The sequence below is a fragment of the Paroedura picta genome, chromosome 8, assembly GCF_049243985.1.
Source record: "Paroedura picta isolate Pp20150507F chromosome 8, Ppicta_v3.0, whole genome shotgun sequence".
In the NCBI taxonomy this organism is placed as follows: Eukaryota; Metazoa; Chordata; class Lepidosauria; order Squamata; family Gekkonidae; genus Paroedura; species Paroedura picta.
In genome coordinates, this window is record NC_135376.1 from 62,428,970 (window position 1) to 62,447,718 (window position 18,749).

An 18,749-nucleotide genomic window follows, 5' to 3' on the forward strand; every position below is an offset into this window, starting at 1 on the left:
AATGTGAAAATTAAAAAGTATCAGCTACCCTTAGGCCTACTTGGGGCAAGGATGTTTCCTAGGCTGTGTCAGGTAATGGTTTAACAAGCTAAATCCTTCCAATTACCATCCCTCAAGTCACTGTGAGTTAGAGCTGATAGGTCCCCCATCCACTTACTGGGGAGGGGGGGATAGGGTAGCCATATCCAGGTTGGATCTAGCCTGGATATTTGGGGATAGAAGGACAGAGAACTCAGTGGAGTATAATGCCATACAGTCCACCCTCCAAGGCAGATTTGTTCCATTGAATGTAAGCTCTGTATTGTGGTTGTGAGCTGAAATTCTGGAGGATCCCTAGAACCCACCTTGAGGCTGGCATCCCTAGTGTGAGTTGTGTTTCTGACACACTGGAAAATTCAAATACTGCATACTTGGAAGCGGACAGTTTTTTAGATGCTGATTTCCAGTATCTGAACCCAAACCAAAAGGAATTCTGTAGGCTAAATATATTTTCTAAAATATTTCTTAAATTGTTTCTTCTTTGTTATAATTGCACAATTTTAAGTTACAGAATCCCAAGAGTTCTATTTTTATATTTTCCATTTCTTAAATGTGACCCATGATGAAAACGGTATCCCACGAATTCTGCCCATTGTCCCGCACCTTTGTCAGTGACTGTTAATCTGTAACACAAACCTGACGGAGCTCAAACAATTCCGCAGTGCCTGCAAAAGGGAGCTCCTCCACCAGACATTTGGTTGAGGTTGACCAGTACCACTGCTTCAAATTGGATCCCTCAGCCTCCCTCCTCCAACCAGCATTGCAGGCTCACCCAACCCACTGGGCCACCAGTAAGCGTTGAGTTATTGTTCTCCCCAATATCCTTTTGTTCATAATGTTATAGTTATTATTATGTTATTATATACTGAATTATTTGAACAGTTATCTCTGTTTGATGTAAACCACCCTGAGCCTTCGGGCAGGGTGGTATATAAATGTAATAAATAAATAAATAAATATTTTATATAATGTCTAATATAAGGTAATGTATTGTCAAACAATTCCAACCATAATACCATATAGCATCCTACCCTTCATACTCAGTTTTATTGATATCACATAGGCTTCTGCTCATAGATTCCTGCTTGTAAGCATTGGGATCATACCATAAACTGGCCCAAATAATGGACCTGGAGAGGCAACAGGCAGCTGTTCTCTGGATGGCCTCTCCCTCCCCCCAGGCCCTGGAAAGACTGCAGGCAGGTGTTAGGGTAGCATATCCCTGGCCACGGCTGTGGCCAGGTGGCTCAGTTGTCTAGGAGCAAGGTGCCCTCCTGGGGAGCCCCAAGACCCAGGGGCTGGAGGCCCCCAGGCAGGGGACTCACCAGCAGGGGGTAGTTCTCATGCAGCAGGGATCTGTATCCTCCAAGCCTCAGAGGGAAGTGGAAGGAGGTGGGGGTGGTCAGGGGTGGGGGATAGAAGGTGATTGGCTGGTTGCTGTACAGGCAAGCCAGTTGGAAGAGAAGGCACTCAGGAGCAGTACAGCTGCTCTAAGTGGGTGTTAAGCACTGAATGACACTTAAGCCATGAACCCATGCTCCTCCTCCAAGTCCTTGCCATAAATATTAAGTGGAACAAATTGCTGTTATAAGAAATAACCTTGACATGTACCTGTTTATTGTAGATCTTTAGTCACTTGCTGAGTTTGATGCAGCTGTATTAAGTGATGCAATTTATTTATAACTGCATCTTAAAACATTTAAAGTGTTCATTTTTTAAAAACCAGATTATAGTTGAATAACACTATTTGCCCTTGATTCTGATTTATTCAAATCCTACATCACTTAGTCATGCCAGCAACCTACTGAGAGCTTGAATGTTCTAATTAATTTGCATACAAATTTATCTTTAGTCTCAATCAAGCAAAAATAGGATCACTTCCTGTTTACTTGACATGGCATATTCAGAAACCTCTCTACTGTGTTCCAATGAAACTAAATTCTAGGGCTGCAATTCAAATCTTTTCCATTGTGTGCATTTGTTTGAATTCTGTAGAACCATAAAGAGCAGTGTGTTCTTCAACCTAGTACTGAGAATTTTTCCTTGGATAATGTTTTTTTTACTTTCTGTTCAACATGAAGTTCTCATTCCTTTTTGCTTGAATCATCAAAAAATCGGTGGTTTCAATATTTGTGCAGATGAGCAAGCTTGTTTATCGTGTGTGATGCTGCAATATGCAAAGTTCCTATCAAGAATTAAACAAATTAGGTATCTTCTTATTTATGTATTATGTTTTCAGAAGTATGTTAAGATATCCCCAACATTCATTATTGACTAATAATTCTTCTAACGTTTGTGATTTCCAGCTTTGGAATAATTATTTCCACCTTGCTGTTGCTTTTCTTACCCAAGAATCACTACAACTTGAGAACTTTTCAAGTGCCAAAAGAGGAAAAATACTTAACAAGTAAGTTGCTTTCTAAGTATAAAATCATGAACATGAACTTGAGAGCTGATTAACATAGTATTATTTTAGCTGCTTTACAAAATTCAAGACCTATTGAGATGCAATCATAGTATGATGAAAGGTTAGTTCTGAAACGCTGTATCATATCAAGTATTTACCATATTCTTTTGACTCTACTCAAGATACAAAATTACAGGATGAAGCAAATGTTTATCTGACAATATATTCATGGAATCAAGGCAATTCAGAATTAAAGTATTAGAAAACTCTACTTTTAAAGCCACTTTAAGTTTGCACTTATTCTAATCTCATTATATGAGTATTGCGGTTCTGCCTTAATTCTTAAAGACTTTTTGTAACTAATCTTCCTAACTGCTAGGGTTTATATCTATAAATAATGTTTTATTGTATAGCCAAAAACTTTTACCGATTCTTGGTTAAAAGGGATTGCTCCCTGGAATTGGTAGAAGTTTTTGGCTATACAATAAAACTTTGTTAACAGATATAAACCCTAGCATCTAGGAAGATTTATATATATACATTTTAAACCAAGAAAGTAAAATATTAACAGAAAATATAAACAAATAAAAATACACAAAAAGGGAAAAGGGCTAATAACAGTTGCTGAGGTAGCACCAAATGAAACAAAAAGGAGTTCAACCACTGGTGGAAGACTATAATAGATCACAGTTGCAAGAACATAGGACAGGCCTTTATAGTGTGGTAGAAGATCACAACCTTGCAGAAAGGGCTTCCGGGTTCAATGCCTTCCATTTTCAATTCAAATGGGTTCTGTCGTGTGGCTGGTAAAGACCTCTTAACAAAGAGAATGTAAAGCTGCTCCCAAGAGCCTCTTGTGGCGCAGAGTGGTAAGGTAGCAGACATGCAGTCTGAAAGCTCTGCCCATGAGGCTGGGAGTTCAATCCCAGCAGCCGGCTCAAGGTTGACTCAGCCTTCCATCCTTCCGAGGTCGGTAAAATGAGTACCCAGCTTGCTGTGGATAAATCGTAATGACTGGGGAAGGCACTGGCAAACCACCCCGTATTGAGTCTGCCATGAAAACGCTAGAGCAGTGGTCCCCAACCTGCGGGCCGCGGCCCGGTGCCGGGCCGCGAAGGCCATGGCGCCGGGCCCCGGCTCCCTCTCCCCGCCCCCCCTGCAGTAAAAAACTTCCCAGGCGCGGCCTGCGGGCGCGGCCCGATGCGCGGGCGCGGGCGATGCGTGGGCATGGCCCGCGTGGGCCACAGGCCGCACCCCAATGCCCTCCCGGTCCCCAACCTCAGAAAGGTTGGGGACCACTGCGCTAGAGAGTGTCACCCCAAGGGTCAGACATGACCCAGTGCTTGTACAGGGGATATCTTTACCTTTACCATTAAAGCTGCTCCCAGCCAGAATATTTATTTATTGTATTTATTTTATTTGAAACCCTTTCCAGTTGGAACATCGAAACACTGAAAACATTTAAAGCAGCATGTTGTGTATGCAGTGGAAACAGAGTGGAAACTGTGATTCATACAGGGAAGTCATTTAATGCAATTGGTTAGCATGCAGGATCTGTCCTGCCACTGGATCATTTGAATAGTCCAATTTGTTTGAATTGAGGACCCTAGCATCTGCATTCTGCACCAGCTGCAATTTCTGAATCAAGGCTAAGGGATAGCCCATGTAGAGTGAGTTACAGAAATCTGTTCTGGAGGTAACTATCTCATAGATCACTGTGGCCAAGTGTTTAGAGAATAGGTAGGGCGCTTGTAGTCATGTCTGGAACAGATAGAAAAATGCCGGCAAGCTACCTTCTTGACCTGCGCCTCTTAGGTCAATGAGGCATTAATGGTCACTCCCAAGTTCCTGGTTAGGGGGGCGGTCATAAGTTGTGTCCCAGCCAGGGTGGGTAAACACGCTTCCTAGCCCATCCTCCTACCACCCAGCCACCGGACCTCCATCTTTGGGGGTTTGAGTTTCAGGTGACTCTGCTCTAACCATCCAGCAACAGCTTCCAAACATCTGGCAAATGGTTCTGGGGTTGGGTCCAGGGGGCTGTTCATTAGGAGATAGAGCTGGGTGTCATCGGCATATTGATGACAACCCAGCCCAAAACTCCAGCTGTGTCAGAGGGTGCATAAAGATGTTGAAGAGTGTGGGGCAGAGAACCGTGCCCTCAGGGACCCCACAAGGGAGTTGATAAGGGTTCAATAACTCATTCCCCACTGTAACCCTCTGGGTCCAGTTATGGAGAAAAGAGCATATCCAGTTGAGAGCTGTGTTCCGTATTGCCGGCCTGGTGAGGTGGTGGACGAGCACTTCATGGTCTACCATATCAAAAGTGGCCGACAGAGCAAGCAAGACTGACCCCCTTGTCCAGCTGGTGACAGAGACGACGAGTACCATCAAGACGACGAGTACCATCTCCGCCCCGTGGCCAGGATGGAAGCCAGACTGGTAGGGGTCAAGAGCTGAAGTTTCCTCTAAGAATGCCAGGAACTTGTCTGCCACGGCTCTTTCAACCACTTACTCAGGAACACTAAATGTAACTCTGGGCGGTAGCTGGCCATGTCCCATGGGTCCAGAGATGGTTTCTTAAGGAGAGGGCATATCACTGCCTCCTTTAGCAGCTCATGGAACTCCCCAGTAGCCAGAGAGAAATTGATGATATCCATGAGCTTAACTCCTATCCGCTGGCCACCTCCTTTGAGGAGCAAAGATGGGCAGGGATCTAGGGAGCTTGTAGCCCTAACTTTTGCCAGCAAATTTTCTACTTTGGGTAAAGAGAGCCGTCTGAAGCTGTGGCTGGAAGGTTGCGGTGGAGCGACAAGTCCTTATCCACAAAATAGCTTGCTAATACCTCACAGCCAAGATCCAATTGACTAGTATTAGTATTAGCACTTAGTGCCCTTCCTCTAGGGCACTAAGTGACCGAACTACCCTAAACAATTGGGCTGGATGAGGGCTTGCGGATGCAATTTCCACAGCAAAAAAATCCTAGTTTGCCACTTTCACTTCCATCTCATAAGCATACGATGAGATGTTCTTGCTGCTTCATTGCAAGTTTTCCGCCACACTCTCTCAAGCCATCTCACTTCCCTCTTCTTCTCCCGGAGCTCCCGAGTGTACCAGGGAGCCAGTTGAGGGTAGAGGGAGTGGAGGGGATCAATGCAAATAAATTCCTGGAAAAATTAGGAGGGAATCCTCAAAAGACCATGATATATCTGGATTTTTATCGCTGCCATCTGAAAATGCTGTTATGATGACAGTTAAAGTTCTCCACGATTGAATCTCCCAAAGTTTCAGTACACGATATAATACAATAAAATCAGAGTCCAGTAGCATCTTTAAGACCAACAAAGATTTATTCAAGATGTGAGCTTTCAAGTGCAAGCACTCTTCCTCAGACTGCTTGCACTCGAAAACTCATGCATTGAATAAATCTTTGGTGGTCTTAAAGGTACTACTGGACTCCGATTTTACTGTACCACTTCAGACCAGCATGGCTACCCATTTGAATGTATCACAATGTAATACAGTTGAACAACTGTGTTGATTTATAAAATGGAACAGAACAAAATAATACAAATTTTAACTAATTTTCAAGCATCTGGAAATGGCCTTTCTCAAACTGCTGTAATCATCGGAATGAGCCACCATACATACAGCCTTTCTACATGGAAGCTCTCTGTTTACCAGACAGCTGTTTAGACGGATGGTGAGGCGAATGTAGCATCTATAAGGGCTGGTGATGCCCGAAGAGCACATAATCAAAGGACATACACTTGTAACATGATTTGGTATAACTGGCTGTTATAACTAAAGCCAAACTTCTGAGGAAGGGTAGGAGACCTCTGTAGACTTCTTGTATTTTGCACATTCAGTAATAATTAAGACAAATGGTCTGTATCATGGGACACAGTTGCTTATTAAAATTAGCTAAATTGTCGAGCTCTGTGATAAGTTTCACCAAATTATTATTTCTCACATAATCAGTTCTACTGTAGGCAATGAACTGCAAAAGTAAATTGTTTGGAAACCAATAAAGTCATGTGGTTGAAGCATAAGATTATATTTACTTGTGGAGGAAATCTCTCTTCTCTCCCACTGGGATGTAAATGATCACTTCACCCAGTATCAAAAGTTCTCCTTAGGTTTTAATTAGCCTTTAAAATATATTTCCCCCCCAAAAAAGATAATTTAACTCATCTTCGTATCCAGGAAAAATGCTGACAGTACTATATTTCCCAATGCTTGTGAATGTGAGTATGCAAGCTCTACTAGCAGTCCTGGGGGACTCCCAGTTTACTTCTTAACAAAAAGGATTTCTTTATTTTATGCCTCTAAGATCATGCTTGTCTTACGTACCCTAGTACTGGCATAATGCCACCTTAAAAGTAAAAAATATTGGTTGATCTAATGTTGGTTAAATAAAACAATGACTTAGTTTTCTGAGCTAGATCCTAGCTCTAGGCATGCAGCAAGACTGACTGACTGTCACCTTAAATACAAAAAAGCTGGAGATCGATTGAAAGAGGCTTAACGACAGATGCTTGGATGCAGCTTTAACATTTAGCTATGGTTAATAAGCACATTTTATGGTTAGCGGGCTATGGCTAACAAATGAACGCACAGTTCTGGATTGACACCCAGTACTTAGCCATGATTTAAATATTGAGATGTAACTCACATTGGTGTAAGGCTACTGTGGAAGAAACAAGCTAATTCTCATTCTCCACCAACATCCCAGTGATTTCAAGGAACTGGGCAGACTGTGTTTATTTACTTCATACATACCTCACCTTCCTCTTCAGTGTGATACAAAGCAACTCATATTATTTTCTGTTCCATTCTGTTCTCACAGCAATCCTATATAGGGTAAGGTAAGTTAGACTGAAAGTTTGTGACTGCCCCAAGATCATCCATCCAGTTTCCATGACAAGAGTGGGGATTCGTACTGGGTCCCCTAGATCAGGGGTAGCCAACCTGTGGTCCTCCAGATGTTCATGGACTACAATTCCCATGAGCCTTTGCCAGCGTTTGCTGGCACGGGCTCATGGGAATTGTAGTCCATGGACATCTGGAGGACCACAGGTTGAGGATCCCTGCCCTAGATGCTAGTCCAGTACGAACCACCACACCGCTACTGACTGTAGACTTATGAGAAAGAAATAACCTGGTGGGTTTTCAGATATAGTACTACTACACTTGATCGTAGCCAAAAGGCCGAGAAGAAATGATATAGTACTACAAAGAGTGCTGTGGCATCTTAAACAATTTGTTGCTATACACTTTTGTAAGGCAAAACCCAGGCCATTCCGCACCAGGATCTATGTGGCAAATTGGTTGCGGGACGAAAAAACGGCATTTTAAATTGTGGAATTCGTCGTTATGCATACCTGGCTTTGTAGTGGAATCAAGTTGCGTTTCTATCGTTTCCCACAGGTTTCCGGTCTCGGCAAAAATCGCTAGCCAGGAAGCGATATTGCCAAGCTTCATCCCGTCCCTGGCCGTCAAGCAGGCAATGGGCGGCCGTTATCATGATCCCAAAAAGCCCCTTTCCCTTTAAGGAAGGTTTAAAAAAAAAACACGTTGCAACGAATCTGCGTTGATTCGATGCAACGGAGAGACTCATCTAGCTAGCAGGTGGTGTTTGAGCTGCCGTTTCATCATTGCCACGCTCCCCCTGAGTGAAAAAAAATAACCCCCCCCACACACACACGGGCACGATTTTTGGCCGAAAATACAGTGAAAAATAAAGGGAAAATAAACCAGCAAACGGGGCTGTGTGTTGTTTCGTGCTTGGTGACTTAAAACAGCTTTGCAGCCAGGAAAGCCTCGCTGGGTAAACGAAGGCTTGCCGGTGCGTTGATCTCCGCTCGCTCGGAGAAAAAAAATGGCGATCGCTTCGCCGGAAGATCAGATGAGAGAGCTAGGGGGAGGGACTTTGCAGAAACCGCAACAATGGTAACGCACAGAACTTTCCCGCTAGTGTTGCAGATTGGTTGCAAGAGTGTAGCGCTTTCCGGAGGGTGAATCCACTTTTTGGGATTTCCCTGAAAGCGCTACAACGAAGCGCTTTTTGCGGATCGGTTTCAGGAGTGTTGCAGATTGTCAACGACATTGTGCATAACAGCAAAACAGTAGCAATTTCAATTTTGTAACCATTGTGCTATTTTGGACGAGTGCGGAATGGCCCCCAGTTTGTCAGAGAAATTTTATTCCTTACCTGTCTTGTGTGAGGAACCTAATGGCAAATCTCTTAGCAATTAAGATTCTTAATCCCTCATTGGAAGTAGCTAATTTGTTCTGCTAATCTCTGATGTCCCAAACCTCTTTACAGTTTGGGATACATAGCTGAGTCTTGTGTGTGTGTGTGTATAGTTTAATTTATATACCTCCCCTCTTAGACTTGCTGTCTATATAGGTATGGATCCTGAGGTTAAGTAAAGGAAATGAAAATATGATAATTGGAATACAAGCCATTCTTGAACTATTTATCTGACTGCTGGACACTGGGAAAACTTTCCAGTTAATATGATTGAATTGGGTGTGGTCCTGCTTCCCTTGATGACTCTGCTTTTTTTATCTCTGATGTCCAAAAACCTATTCACTACACTGATGCAAAACAGATAGAAGGTGGTCTCAACACCAAGACTGGGAGGGGACAATGAGACAAACCAATTGGAGGCAGTCTCAGAATAGGTAGAAAGGGAAGAGAATCCCAGAGCAATTGCCCCTAGCTGATTCAGGCACAGTCTCATCTTCTTATATGTGGAAAAGGTAGAAGAGGAGATATAGTGGTCTGTTTTGGTATAACAGTAAATCATGAGTTACTACAGTATGAGCAAGCCTGGAACAAGCTCACATTCACCTCTGTCATGCGACCAGATAATTAAATACCTCCAGGTTCACAGCAAACCATACTTCTTTTACAGTTCATCTAGTGAATGATGGTTTGCATTTTCTCAGTAAACTTGAATTCCAAACAATCGTTTAATGAATCATAGCTGATAATTTAGGAAAATAATGGCAAATTAGGTTTCCCACCAACCTGGAAATGTGCAATTATTTGGCTGCATACCAAAGGGAGCACAGCAAGAATTGTGAGCCTGAAAATCTTCCAGGCTTATTTGCACAGTTACATCTGGACCAAGTTAGTCTGCATGTCCAGTGGGGGGCTCTTGGTCCCTGTTCTTGATTTGAGGGATTTAAACTCTTGGAATTAGTTTAAATAAGTTAAAAAAAAACATTTTTGGCATGGTGCTACCATTTTCTGCCCTCATTTTAAAAATTATCATGCTTTTACTGTTCAGGATTAGGTGTTCCCAAGGTATATCCAGGTATTTCTTTTCCAGTGCCAGCTCTAAAATATATTTATCTTCTATTTATGTCTCAGTTTTCTGCAACCTTTCAGAATGTTTTACATTTAGCTCTCTTGGAATATCCCAGAAGAGTGTATGGTAGCTCAAATTTCCCATAACTGCTCATTCATGTGATTTGGATGTCCTTGATACCTTACGGATATGGTGCTTCTTGGTTCATTTTCTAGGGCAGTCAATGTATGCTAAAAATATGCATAAAAATAAAATATTCCTAAAGCTGTGCAGTTTGTTTTCTCCAGCTATTAGAGTGTGAGAAATGGATAATACTCTCATTAATCTACACAGCCACCCCCTCACTCCCTAGAGACAGTTATGTAATACGCCGATAAGGCAAAGTGAAATTCCCATAGGTGAAACATTTACAGAAAAAGCTGTACAGAGCAGAGCGTCTTTTTTCCTCCAAGCAAAGGAAGAAATGCAGATATGGGACCAGGGCCTGTCATATTTTAGTTTTGTTTCTGGCTTGTTTTATTTTTGAAATCACTCTTTTGTATGTATTTCACAATGCCACTTAATTTTCTGCATGCTCTTTACCCAATCTGCAACAGGTAGGCGTATTGCCTAACAAGGATCTCATTTTAATTGCTTAAGCATCTCAAGTATGTAGGATATATTATGATCCTACATAATGTCTGTACCATTTAGTCCTCACTTGTATTTTTGATGCTTTTCATTTTCTAACAGCAACTTGATTATGGTAGCAACTGAAGATAGAAATGTTACAGCTTGTTGTGTTCCTCCTAGGTATGGTGATATGAGGAGACAAATTGGCTTTGAAATCCGAGACATGTGGTATAACCTAGGTAAGTAGGAATCCCAGTATATGATCCTGTATTAGTTGATAATCTTACTAATATATGTTCAGTACTACTTTCCCAGCATTGTCTGAATCAATGTAGTGTTTATATAAATGGTGTACTGGCTCTGTATTTTCCATTTATCCAAATATTTTCAAAGCATCTTGAGTATCATGTAAGTTAAAAATGTTATTGTATTTAGATTGTAGATTGTATTTAGGGTGAATTCGTACATTACAAATGCTTCATGGAAGCCAGTGGCTGGCACCAACACGTAAAATCAATCATCTAATGATACATGTTTTGGCAGGTCTGTGAGAATCCCCAATGGCTTTATTAACATATGGCTTGGCTCTCATTTAAATCATTCTATGAATGCTATATCAGTTTAACTAGAAACACCTTGTATGACTTAAAGTATAGGATAGAAGATAATTAATTAAGGAAACTGGTTGATGTTCTATTTTAGGTAGTAGGGATGGGCATGAACTAGTAAGCAACCTCAAATTCATCATGACTTTGGCTGGTTTGTGTCCCCTGAGCCCAGGTTTGGAGAAGGCAACCCCTTTGAGCATTTAAACCTAGCGGGGCGGGGGGGGGGTTGAGCAAAAACAAATGCCAAGCCTGCCGACCATTTCAAGCTGACAACAGACAGATAGGCATGCCCTGCTGTAAGGTTATTTCAGGCATCACTTTTGTTTCCCCCCTTTTCCAGGTAGGAAAGCAAAATAGATCGCTGAAATGAGTTGCAGCCATTTCAACTTTACAGCAGGCGTGCACCTCTAAGGTGGGACAGGTGGTTGTCCATCAACAGATATAGCTGGGTGTCATCAGCATATTGATGACACTCCAGCCCGAACCTTCAGATCGGCTGGCTGAGGGGACACATGTTAATGCTAAACAACATTGCAGATATAATAGCTCTTTGCAGAACCCCACATGTAAGACTTTGCCACTTGAAGGATCTCTCTCCTATTGTAACCCTCTATCCCTGAACCTGGAGAAAGAATTGCAGCCATTTAAGGGCAGCACCCTGAATTCTCTACATTCTGCCTGTCTTTTATAGCAGGGGTAGTCAACCTGTGGTCCTCCAGATGTGCATGGACTACAATTCCCATGCTGGCAGGGGCTCATGGGAATTGTAGTCCATGCACATCTGGAGGACCACAAGTTGACTACCCCTATTTTATAATATGCCTATCTTATTTTATTATTCTAATAATCACAAGTGGGCTAATCTGTGGATTTACTTATTTGATTATGCAACCTCTATGCCACCCCCTCGTGATGGTCATCTCAGGGCAGTGAACAACACAGACTTAGCTTTACTTAGTTTTATCAGTATAAAACCCAAGATACATAGATATCCATTAGTCTCCTAAAAACCTTTAAAAGGGGTGAAGGGAAGGATGAGGGAGGCCGTAGTCAGATGTTATCACAGTTCATTCTGCTGGCCTCACTATAAACTAGCAGACCCTGAGAAACTGAGTATAAGATCATTCAGGACCCTATTCTTAAACCTGTGCATTGGGACCACACTGAAAAGTATTCAGGAATAGGCATGGAGTTCAATATGGCCAAAACAACTTTGTGACAGATCTAATGTTTGCAGATGATAGTGCCATATTTGCCGATTCAGATGCAGACACTACTAACATCCTCTATGACGTTGCCTGCATCACCCAATCTTATGGCTTAAAAATAAATGTGAACAAAACCAAAGTCATAACCACAGATGGATCTCCAACAAATGTATACCTCAGTGGAACCCAAATTGAGCAAGTCAAAGAATTTAAATACAAGTGCAAGAAAATACAAGTGCAAGAAAAGAAAGTGTCATCTACCAATGAAGCCAAGCAACATCAGGATTGCCACACTCAAATGGTGCCTCTGGAAGAAGACAAACATCTCTCTCAAGATCAAAGTTCATCTCTTCCAGACACTAATCCTGCCAATCCTCCTATACAGACTTTACTAAAATCACACTAAACAAACTTGAAGCCTTCCAAATGTGATGCCTGCGGCAGATTCTAGGAGTCTCTTTATGTGATCATATTCGAAATTCGAACAAAATGTGACAACCAGATGCAAATTAAAGAACAAATCCAAAAGTGCAGACTACAATGGTTTGGCCGTGTCTGCAAAATGAACACCAGCAGACTGCCTCATAAACTCCTCTGGCAAGAACAATCAACTGGATGGAAGATCCAAAGTATGGCACCAAAGAAAACATGGCTTAAACAGATCGAGGAAGACCTTAAAAACCAGCGATCGACTATCCATATGGCCAAAACGTCTACCACCGATCGTCAAGAGTGGAAACACATATAAACAAGGCAGAAACTCTAGGGCACCTACAGCAGTGTATTGGCTAAGAGGACAACCTGCTCCAGCAATCGCCAGCTAAAGGATAAAAAGAAGAAAGATAAAAGGACCACACGGAACCAAAACAGATAATTCTGCAAACTTTGGGGAACCTCTCCATTTAAATCCATTTAAACCTACAGAGCAGCATTAAAAAGAGTGTGAGCATTTCAGTTTATTATAAATTTGTAAAATTATTAAATGACAATTTGTAAAATTATTAAATAACATCCTCTGGCAAGTTTCAGTGTAATTGTCCCAAGTATCCATGACCTGACACCTTATGAGTGAATTTTGTAAGGATCTCTATAAGGTCACTACCAGCATTATTACCAAGCCAAATGCCAAAGCCCTGGTAGAAATTATGAAAGTGAAAGTGACAACACTTAAATAGAGAGAACATATCAATACTGTAAAGCTACCTGTTCATTTCACACTAACTTTGCTGTGATATTGTCTGAACTGTTCTTGCTGTGTGTTTTAATTTATAATTAGATTTATATGACCTCCCCTTCTCGGCCCAGCTGTCTTACAGAAAAAGTGTGAACAAACATGAGCTTTTCAGATAATTATTAGCCAAAATAATGTTGTAATAAGATACTCCAAACTCAGATATGTCTTCTAATACTATGTTTATGCTGAAAAACAGAATGCAGAAGTCTCCTTTGCTTGAATTTTGGAGTATGTAATGTGGTAAAGAAAATGTTATGGAAAAGAATTGTAATGAAAGACTTCAGTGCAAGCAGACTGAAGTGCATAATGATAGACATTTCTGTAACTTAGCTTTCAAAACGTTAACTAAACTCGCTCCTTCTTGCCAAATCTTACTGAAATCTATCTTGGAGTATTCTGCCAAATTATTGCTAATGACACATTCACCACCTACTGAGCCTAATTCTATTATCTTGAACCAAGGCCACTTGGTTATGTGTGTTGAGGCATTCACAAGACTGGCTTGACCCCAACAAAGCCACTAATTTAAAAAATTCAACTGAAATGGACTTCAGCTGACAAAAATTATTTATCTTGGCATCATGTGCTTAGCTTTAGGTGCAATGCCATGCTAGTTCTAATTGCAAATAGGCAGCAGGCCAATAGGCTCAAATGGTTCAGGGGTTTTCCACCTGCCGTTATATGAACAGTGTTTGAGAAGGGGAAATGAATTGCTGACTGCTTCTGTTAAGAACAACTGTGGAAAGCAGAGGACACATTTTGCAGTTGGCAGGTGCTGCAATGCTACACTAGTTCAGCAATCTAAGGCTGCTTAGAACGCTGAGGTCATTTGATTATTTTCCCTCTGGCTTAGCTGCTGTTTTGAAGTCTTGCCCCAGTTCACCTTAGCTCACCCTGACTTCCTTCATGTTCTCTTGCTTGCTTATTACTGTGGAATGGGAAAGGAAACAAGGAAAGAGAGGGATGGAAGGAGGGAGGGAGGGAGAGAGAGAGAGAGAGAGAGAGAGAGAGAGAGAGAGCATGTTCCATGGTCTTTGATTGCACAGTTCTGTCTTGTCTCTCATGGTTTTCAATATATATACAAAGCCACTAGAAGATGTTTTGCAAGAGATGCGCCCAGTATTCAGATGGCACCTTCGACTGTTTTGGGCTACTTCAGTAATGCAATAATTCATGGTGAATAAGCTCCAGTTTAATTCAGAGAAAGATGTTATGTTTGTCAGAAACACATAGATGCTTGTGACATGTAGGCAGTGTTCCATGGGTTGGACTGCCACTAAGAGAGGTTTACAGCTGGAGTATCTGCTTGGATCTCTTGTAGAACTTAGCCCAGGAGTTTCTTTTAGTAAGCTAGACTGCGGAAATTTGATCAACTGAAGTTAATTATGCCCTAATGACTTCAGAGCTAGACAGTTGTATCATGCTAACATGGCACTGCCTTTGAAAACTTCTCATAAACTTTAAATGTCTGAATGAACATGGCTGGTTTTTGACATGGACAAAAAGTTTTGTACCTGTGGTACAACTAGTTGGTAGTTCCTGGCCCCAAGAAAGTATACCTGGCCTCAACCAGGACCAGGATGTTTTTAGTCCTGGCCCCTCTGTGGTGGAATAAGCTCCCAGAGGAGATCCAGGCCCTGATGGAGCTGGCATAGTTCTGCAGAGCCTGCAAGATGGAGCTTGTGTGCGCACGCACACAACATTCAAGGCGTGTGGAGGCAGCTGTCCATGCTGTGGCAAGGGAACGGGCAGCCCAGACCTTGCCCAGCCGCTGCAGCCCAGCCAAAATGGAGCCTCAGACTGGAGCACAGTCTCGGCGTACAACAGCTTCTGAGAGGGGAATATGAAGGGGGGAATCGGAACGTGAGGCATGGGCAGTGCCCAAAGCCCACGCTCCTTGGAGGAATTGCCAAGGAAGGGAAAGCTGCAGAACTACCCCAGGTCCAAGGAGAAAACTCCCGAAGTCTTGAAGCAGTTAAGGGGTGGGGGTGATGACGGCAGAGCTAGCGAAAGAGCGGATGAAGACAGAAAAGAAGGCAGCGGAAGGCAGCGAGGGAGCGTTGTCAAAGACATTCTCAGAGCCGACACAGAGCCTCACCCAGCCCACAAAGAGGGAGGGACCGAGAGATCTACTCCCCTCCCACAACTCCCCGAGCAAGGGCCAGAGAGTTATGTCTCCAGAACTGGAACCTGCAAGGAAGAAAACATACTTACCAGGAGACATCAATGAGGAACCAAGCCAATGCCCAGAACAGCAGGAAAGGGAATAGGAAGTGGGGACAGAGATTTAAGAAGAGATGGGGGGGAGCCACAAGGGGGGATATCAGGGAGGAGAATGAGACACTGGTGTGGGTGGTTTGGAGTGAGCTGGAAGGAGGGAGCGGAAGAAATTGCACGGAGCGTGATTAAACAGTACCGGTATGAAACCTCTGCCTTGGAGTTCTTTGCGTGGGTGATGGCAGCGAGCCCCAGCAAGACGGCTGAAGGGGATGGAGGCAAGAGGGGTGGACCTCCAGACGCCACAGCAGCCAGTGCCATTGCTCTACCCGCCGCCCCCAGCCACTGTCTCCACCTGCTGCTCACCATTGCAAGCTGCCACTAGCCTCTGCCGCCACCACAGTAGCCAGCAACATGGCGACCCCGGGGAAGTGGCCAAGTGACCCCAAAAGGAGTTGCGATCCCAAGGTTGAGAACCACTGCCTTAAAGCTTGTTGTCTTCTAGAACATTTGCTAATGTTACAGAAGAGGCTACTGTGAACCATCAACAGATAAACATATGGAATGCAATTTCATTAGCTTAAATTAAAAGTGCATCTTATCAAGATTCTGCTGTTCAAGTGCACTTTTAATTTAAGCTAATGAAATTGCATTCCATATGTTTATCTGTTGATGGTTCACAGTAGCCTCTTCTGCAATTTGCTGTACCTGTAAGGATTTTTAAAACATTTAAAATGAGTTTACCATGTGATTAGATGTATTTGAAGTTATTTGATAATGCCATTTTGACCATCTCTCAGATCTGAAAAATGAGATTATTAAAAAATAGCACAAATTCAAGAATTAAAAAATATATGTAATCATAGAGTCATAAAAGTTGGAGGGGACTATACAGGCCATCTAGTTCAGCCCCCTGCTCAAAGTAGTTATCAGCCTAAATAATGAATATAAACAATAACTCCAAATCCCTGTGGCTAAAGGGGCCATCTTAACAATAGTTTCCACCTGCTAATTTTCCCTTTCATATGTTGGGTAGCAATTACAATTTTACCATTAAGGATTTTAATCTTTTATCTAGCCATATGTAACTCAGCCTTCAAATGTTTTAATAAATGCTGTGCAACATAATTTTCTTTAGCAAATTCCCATTTAATAGTCAATTAACTTTTGCAAATAGAATGTATATTATAGCTCTTGGTAACTAATCAAAGGTATTTAACAGTGCAATCTTATGGGGAGTTACTCCAGTTTAAGCCCTTTGAAATCAATGGAGTTGCTTTGTATAAGATTACATCATGTCATTGGTCACCTTAATTTCATGTTTGCATTTTTACATCATGTGCTGTTGTATACTATACTGACTTAGAGTGTGTGTGTGTGTGTGTGTGTGTGTGTAGCAGGAACAGGTGGCACCCTTTTTAAAACTAAGACCACATCCCAGCCATTCTGCTGAATTCTGGTAACACACTAAAATAGAAAGGTGACATTTCTGCTGTATCAATAAAAGATCAACCTCCCTACCTAACTATCATCTACCAGAATCTAGACTCCTTTTCTGTATTTAATACTGGTGCTACTATTAGATTTAATCTCATGGAAATTACATGTATTAAAGATGCTTTAATCCTGTTCTTTATTTTCTATATTTATTTTCAGTATTGTTCTCCATTTTTTACATACTAAGATTTTTAAATTACTTATTTCATTCATGCCCTGCCTTACTCCCTAGTGGAGACCCAAAGGAGGTTACATCATTCTCCTTTCTTCCATTTTATTATCACAACAATCTTGTCAATGAGTTTATCCTGAAAGTGAATGACTGGCCCAAAGTCACCCAGCAGCTTCCATAGCATTGTAGGGGTGTGAATCTGGGTCATCCAGATGCTAGCCCGGCATTCATAACTATATCACACTGGCTCTTAGTTAACTTTTATAATGTTTTAACAAATCAGCTCTTATGTTTAACAATGTTAAAATAGCACTTGTCACTATTAAAGCTTGATCCAAGTATGTTAGAAGACCTCAACATTATTATATCTAACATTATTATATCTAACCCCATTCATTCTGCGATCTCAAATTTTGAAACTGAGATGATGGTTTCCCATTCGTATTATCAAACAATTTTATCATACAGTAATCTTGTATGTTATGGAAGCAGACCAATTTTGCATACCAGAGTCAAATTGCTACTATTTGGCTAGAAAGCTTGAGGGATCATTGCTCTTGTTCCTAGCACTTTTTTGAACTCCATCTTTTCCTTTGTACTTAACTGTACTAGTCCATACAAGATGATTCCTGCTTAACCATACACTCTAGCAATACACTCTGTTACTTGCATCAGTTTAGCTAAATGGTTGGAACCTTGAAGTCAGTTAATTCCACCTCCTCATTTATATTGGTTACTGGAACATACAAGAGAATTTCGTGTTTTACAGTAAAGCTTTTAATAGCATGGATCATGGAAAGTTAACACTGGTTTCGAAATAGATGTGCCACCTCTCATTGCTTTGATATGCAATCTATACTCTGAACAAGAATCTACTGATAAAATATGGAGAAACAGAATGGTTTCCAATTGGCAAAAGTGTCAGACAAAGATGTATTTTATCTGTCATAATCTGTATGGAGAACATATAATTCATTAATATATTTATTAGTTTTTTTATATTGCCCTCCCATACTGCTTAGGGTGGTTTACATATAACGTTGTGGGGTAATACATGGAATGATCATAAAGAAAACTGGTTTAGATTTAGGTGAATATGGAGTGAAAATTGGCAGAAGAAACATTAAGAATTTGAGATATACAGATGACATCACGTTACTGGCTGAAAACAGTGAGACCATTGCTGCACGGCGGCGCAAATGTCACGCTGCATCCTGCTTACACATGCATGGTTGTAAACAGTGCGTTTGTGCCCCTCCTCACAGGCAACCCATCTCATATTTCCCCTTTGCCTCATCATGGCTTTTGTGCCTCCTGGCAAGGCTGCAAGGAAAAACAAGCCGAAATTCTCTCTCCCCCCCCCCCCCCCCGGCTTGTCAATCACAGCAAGCTACCCATTACAGAACAGCAGTTTTCTTGTGGACTGAAACTTTCTT

General features: G+C 41.8%; 1 protein-coding gene across 2 annotated transcripts in view; it reads left to right on the forward strand.

The window, feature by feature from the left end:
* DOCK1 (dedicator of cytokinesis 1) overlaps positions 1-18,749 on the forward strand; it is a 474,081-nt gene that overhangs the window by 332,693 nt on the left and 122,639 nt on the right. For both annotated transcript variants that reach the window (XM_077350091.1, XM_077350092.1), the window contains exons 31-32: positions 2,346-2,446; positions 10,558-10,616. In XM_077350091.1, the coding sequence (XP_077206206.1) occupies positions 2,346-2,446; positions 10,558-10,616 (160 nt within the window). The remainder of the gene's footprint in view (positions 1-2,345; positions 2,447-10,557; positions 10,617-18,749) is intronic.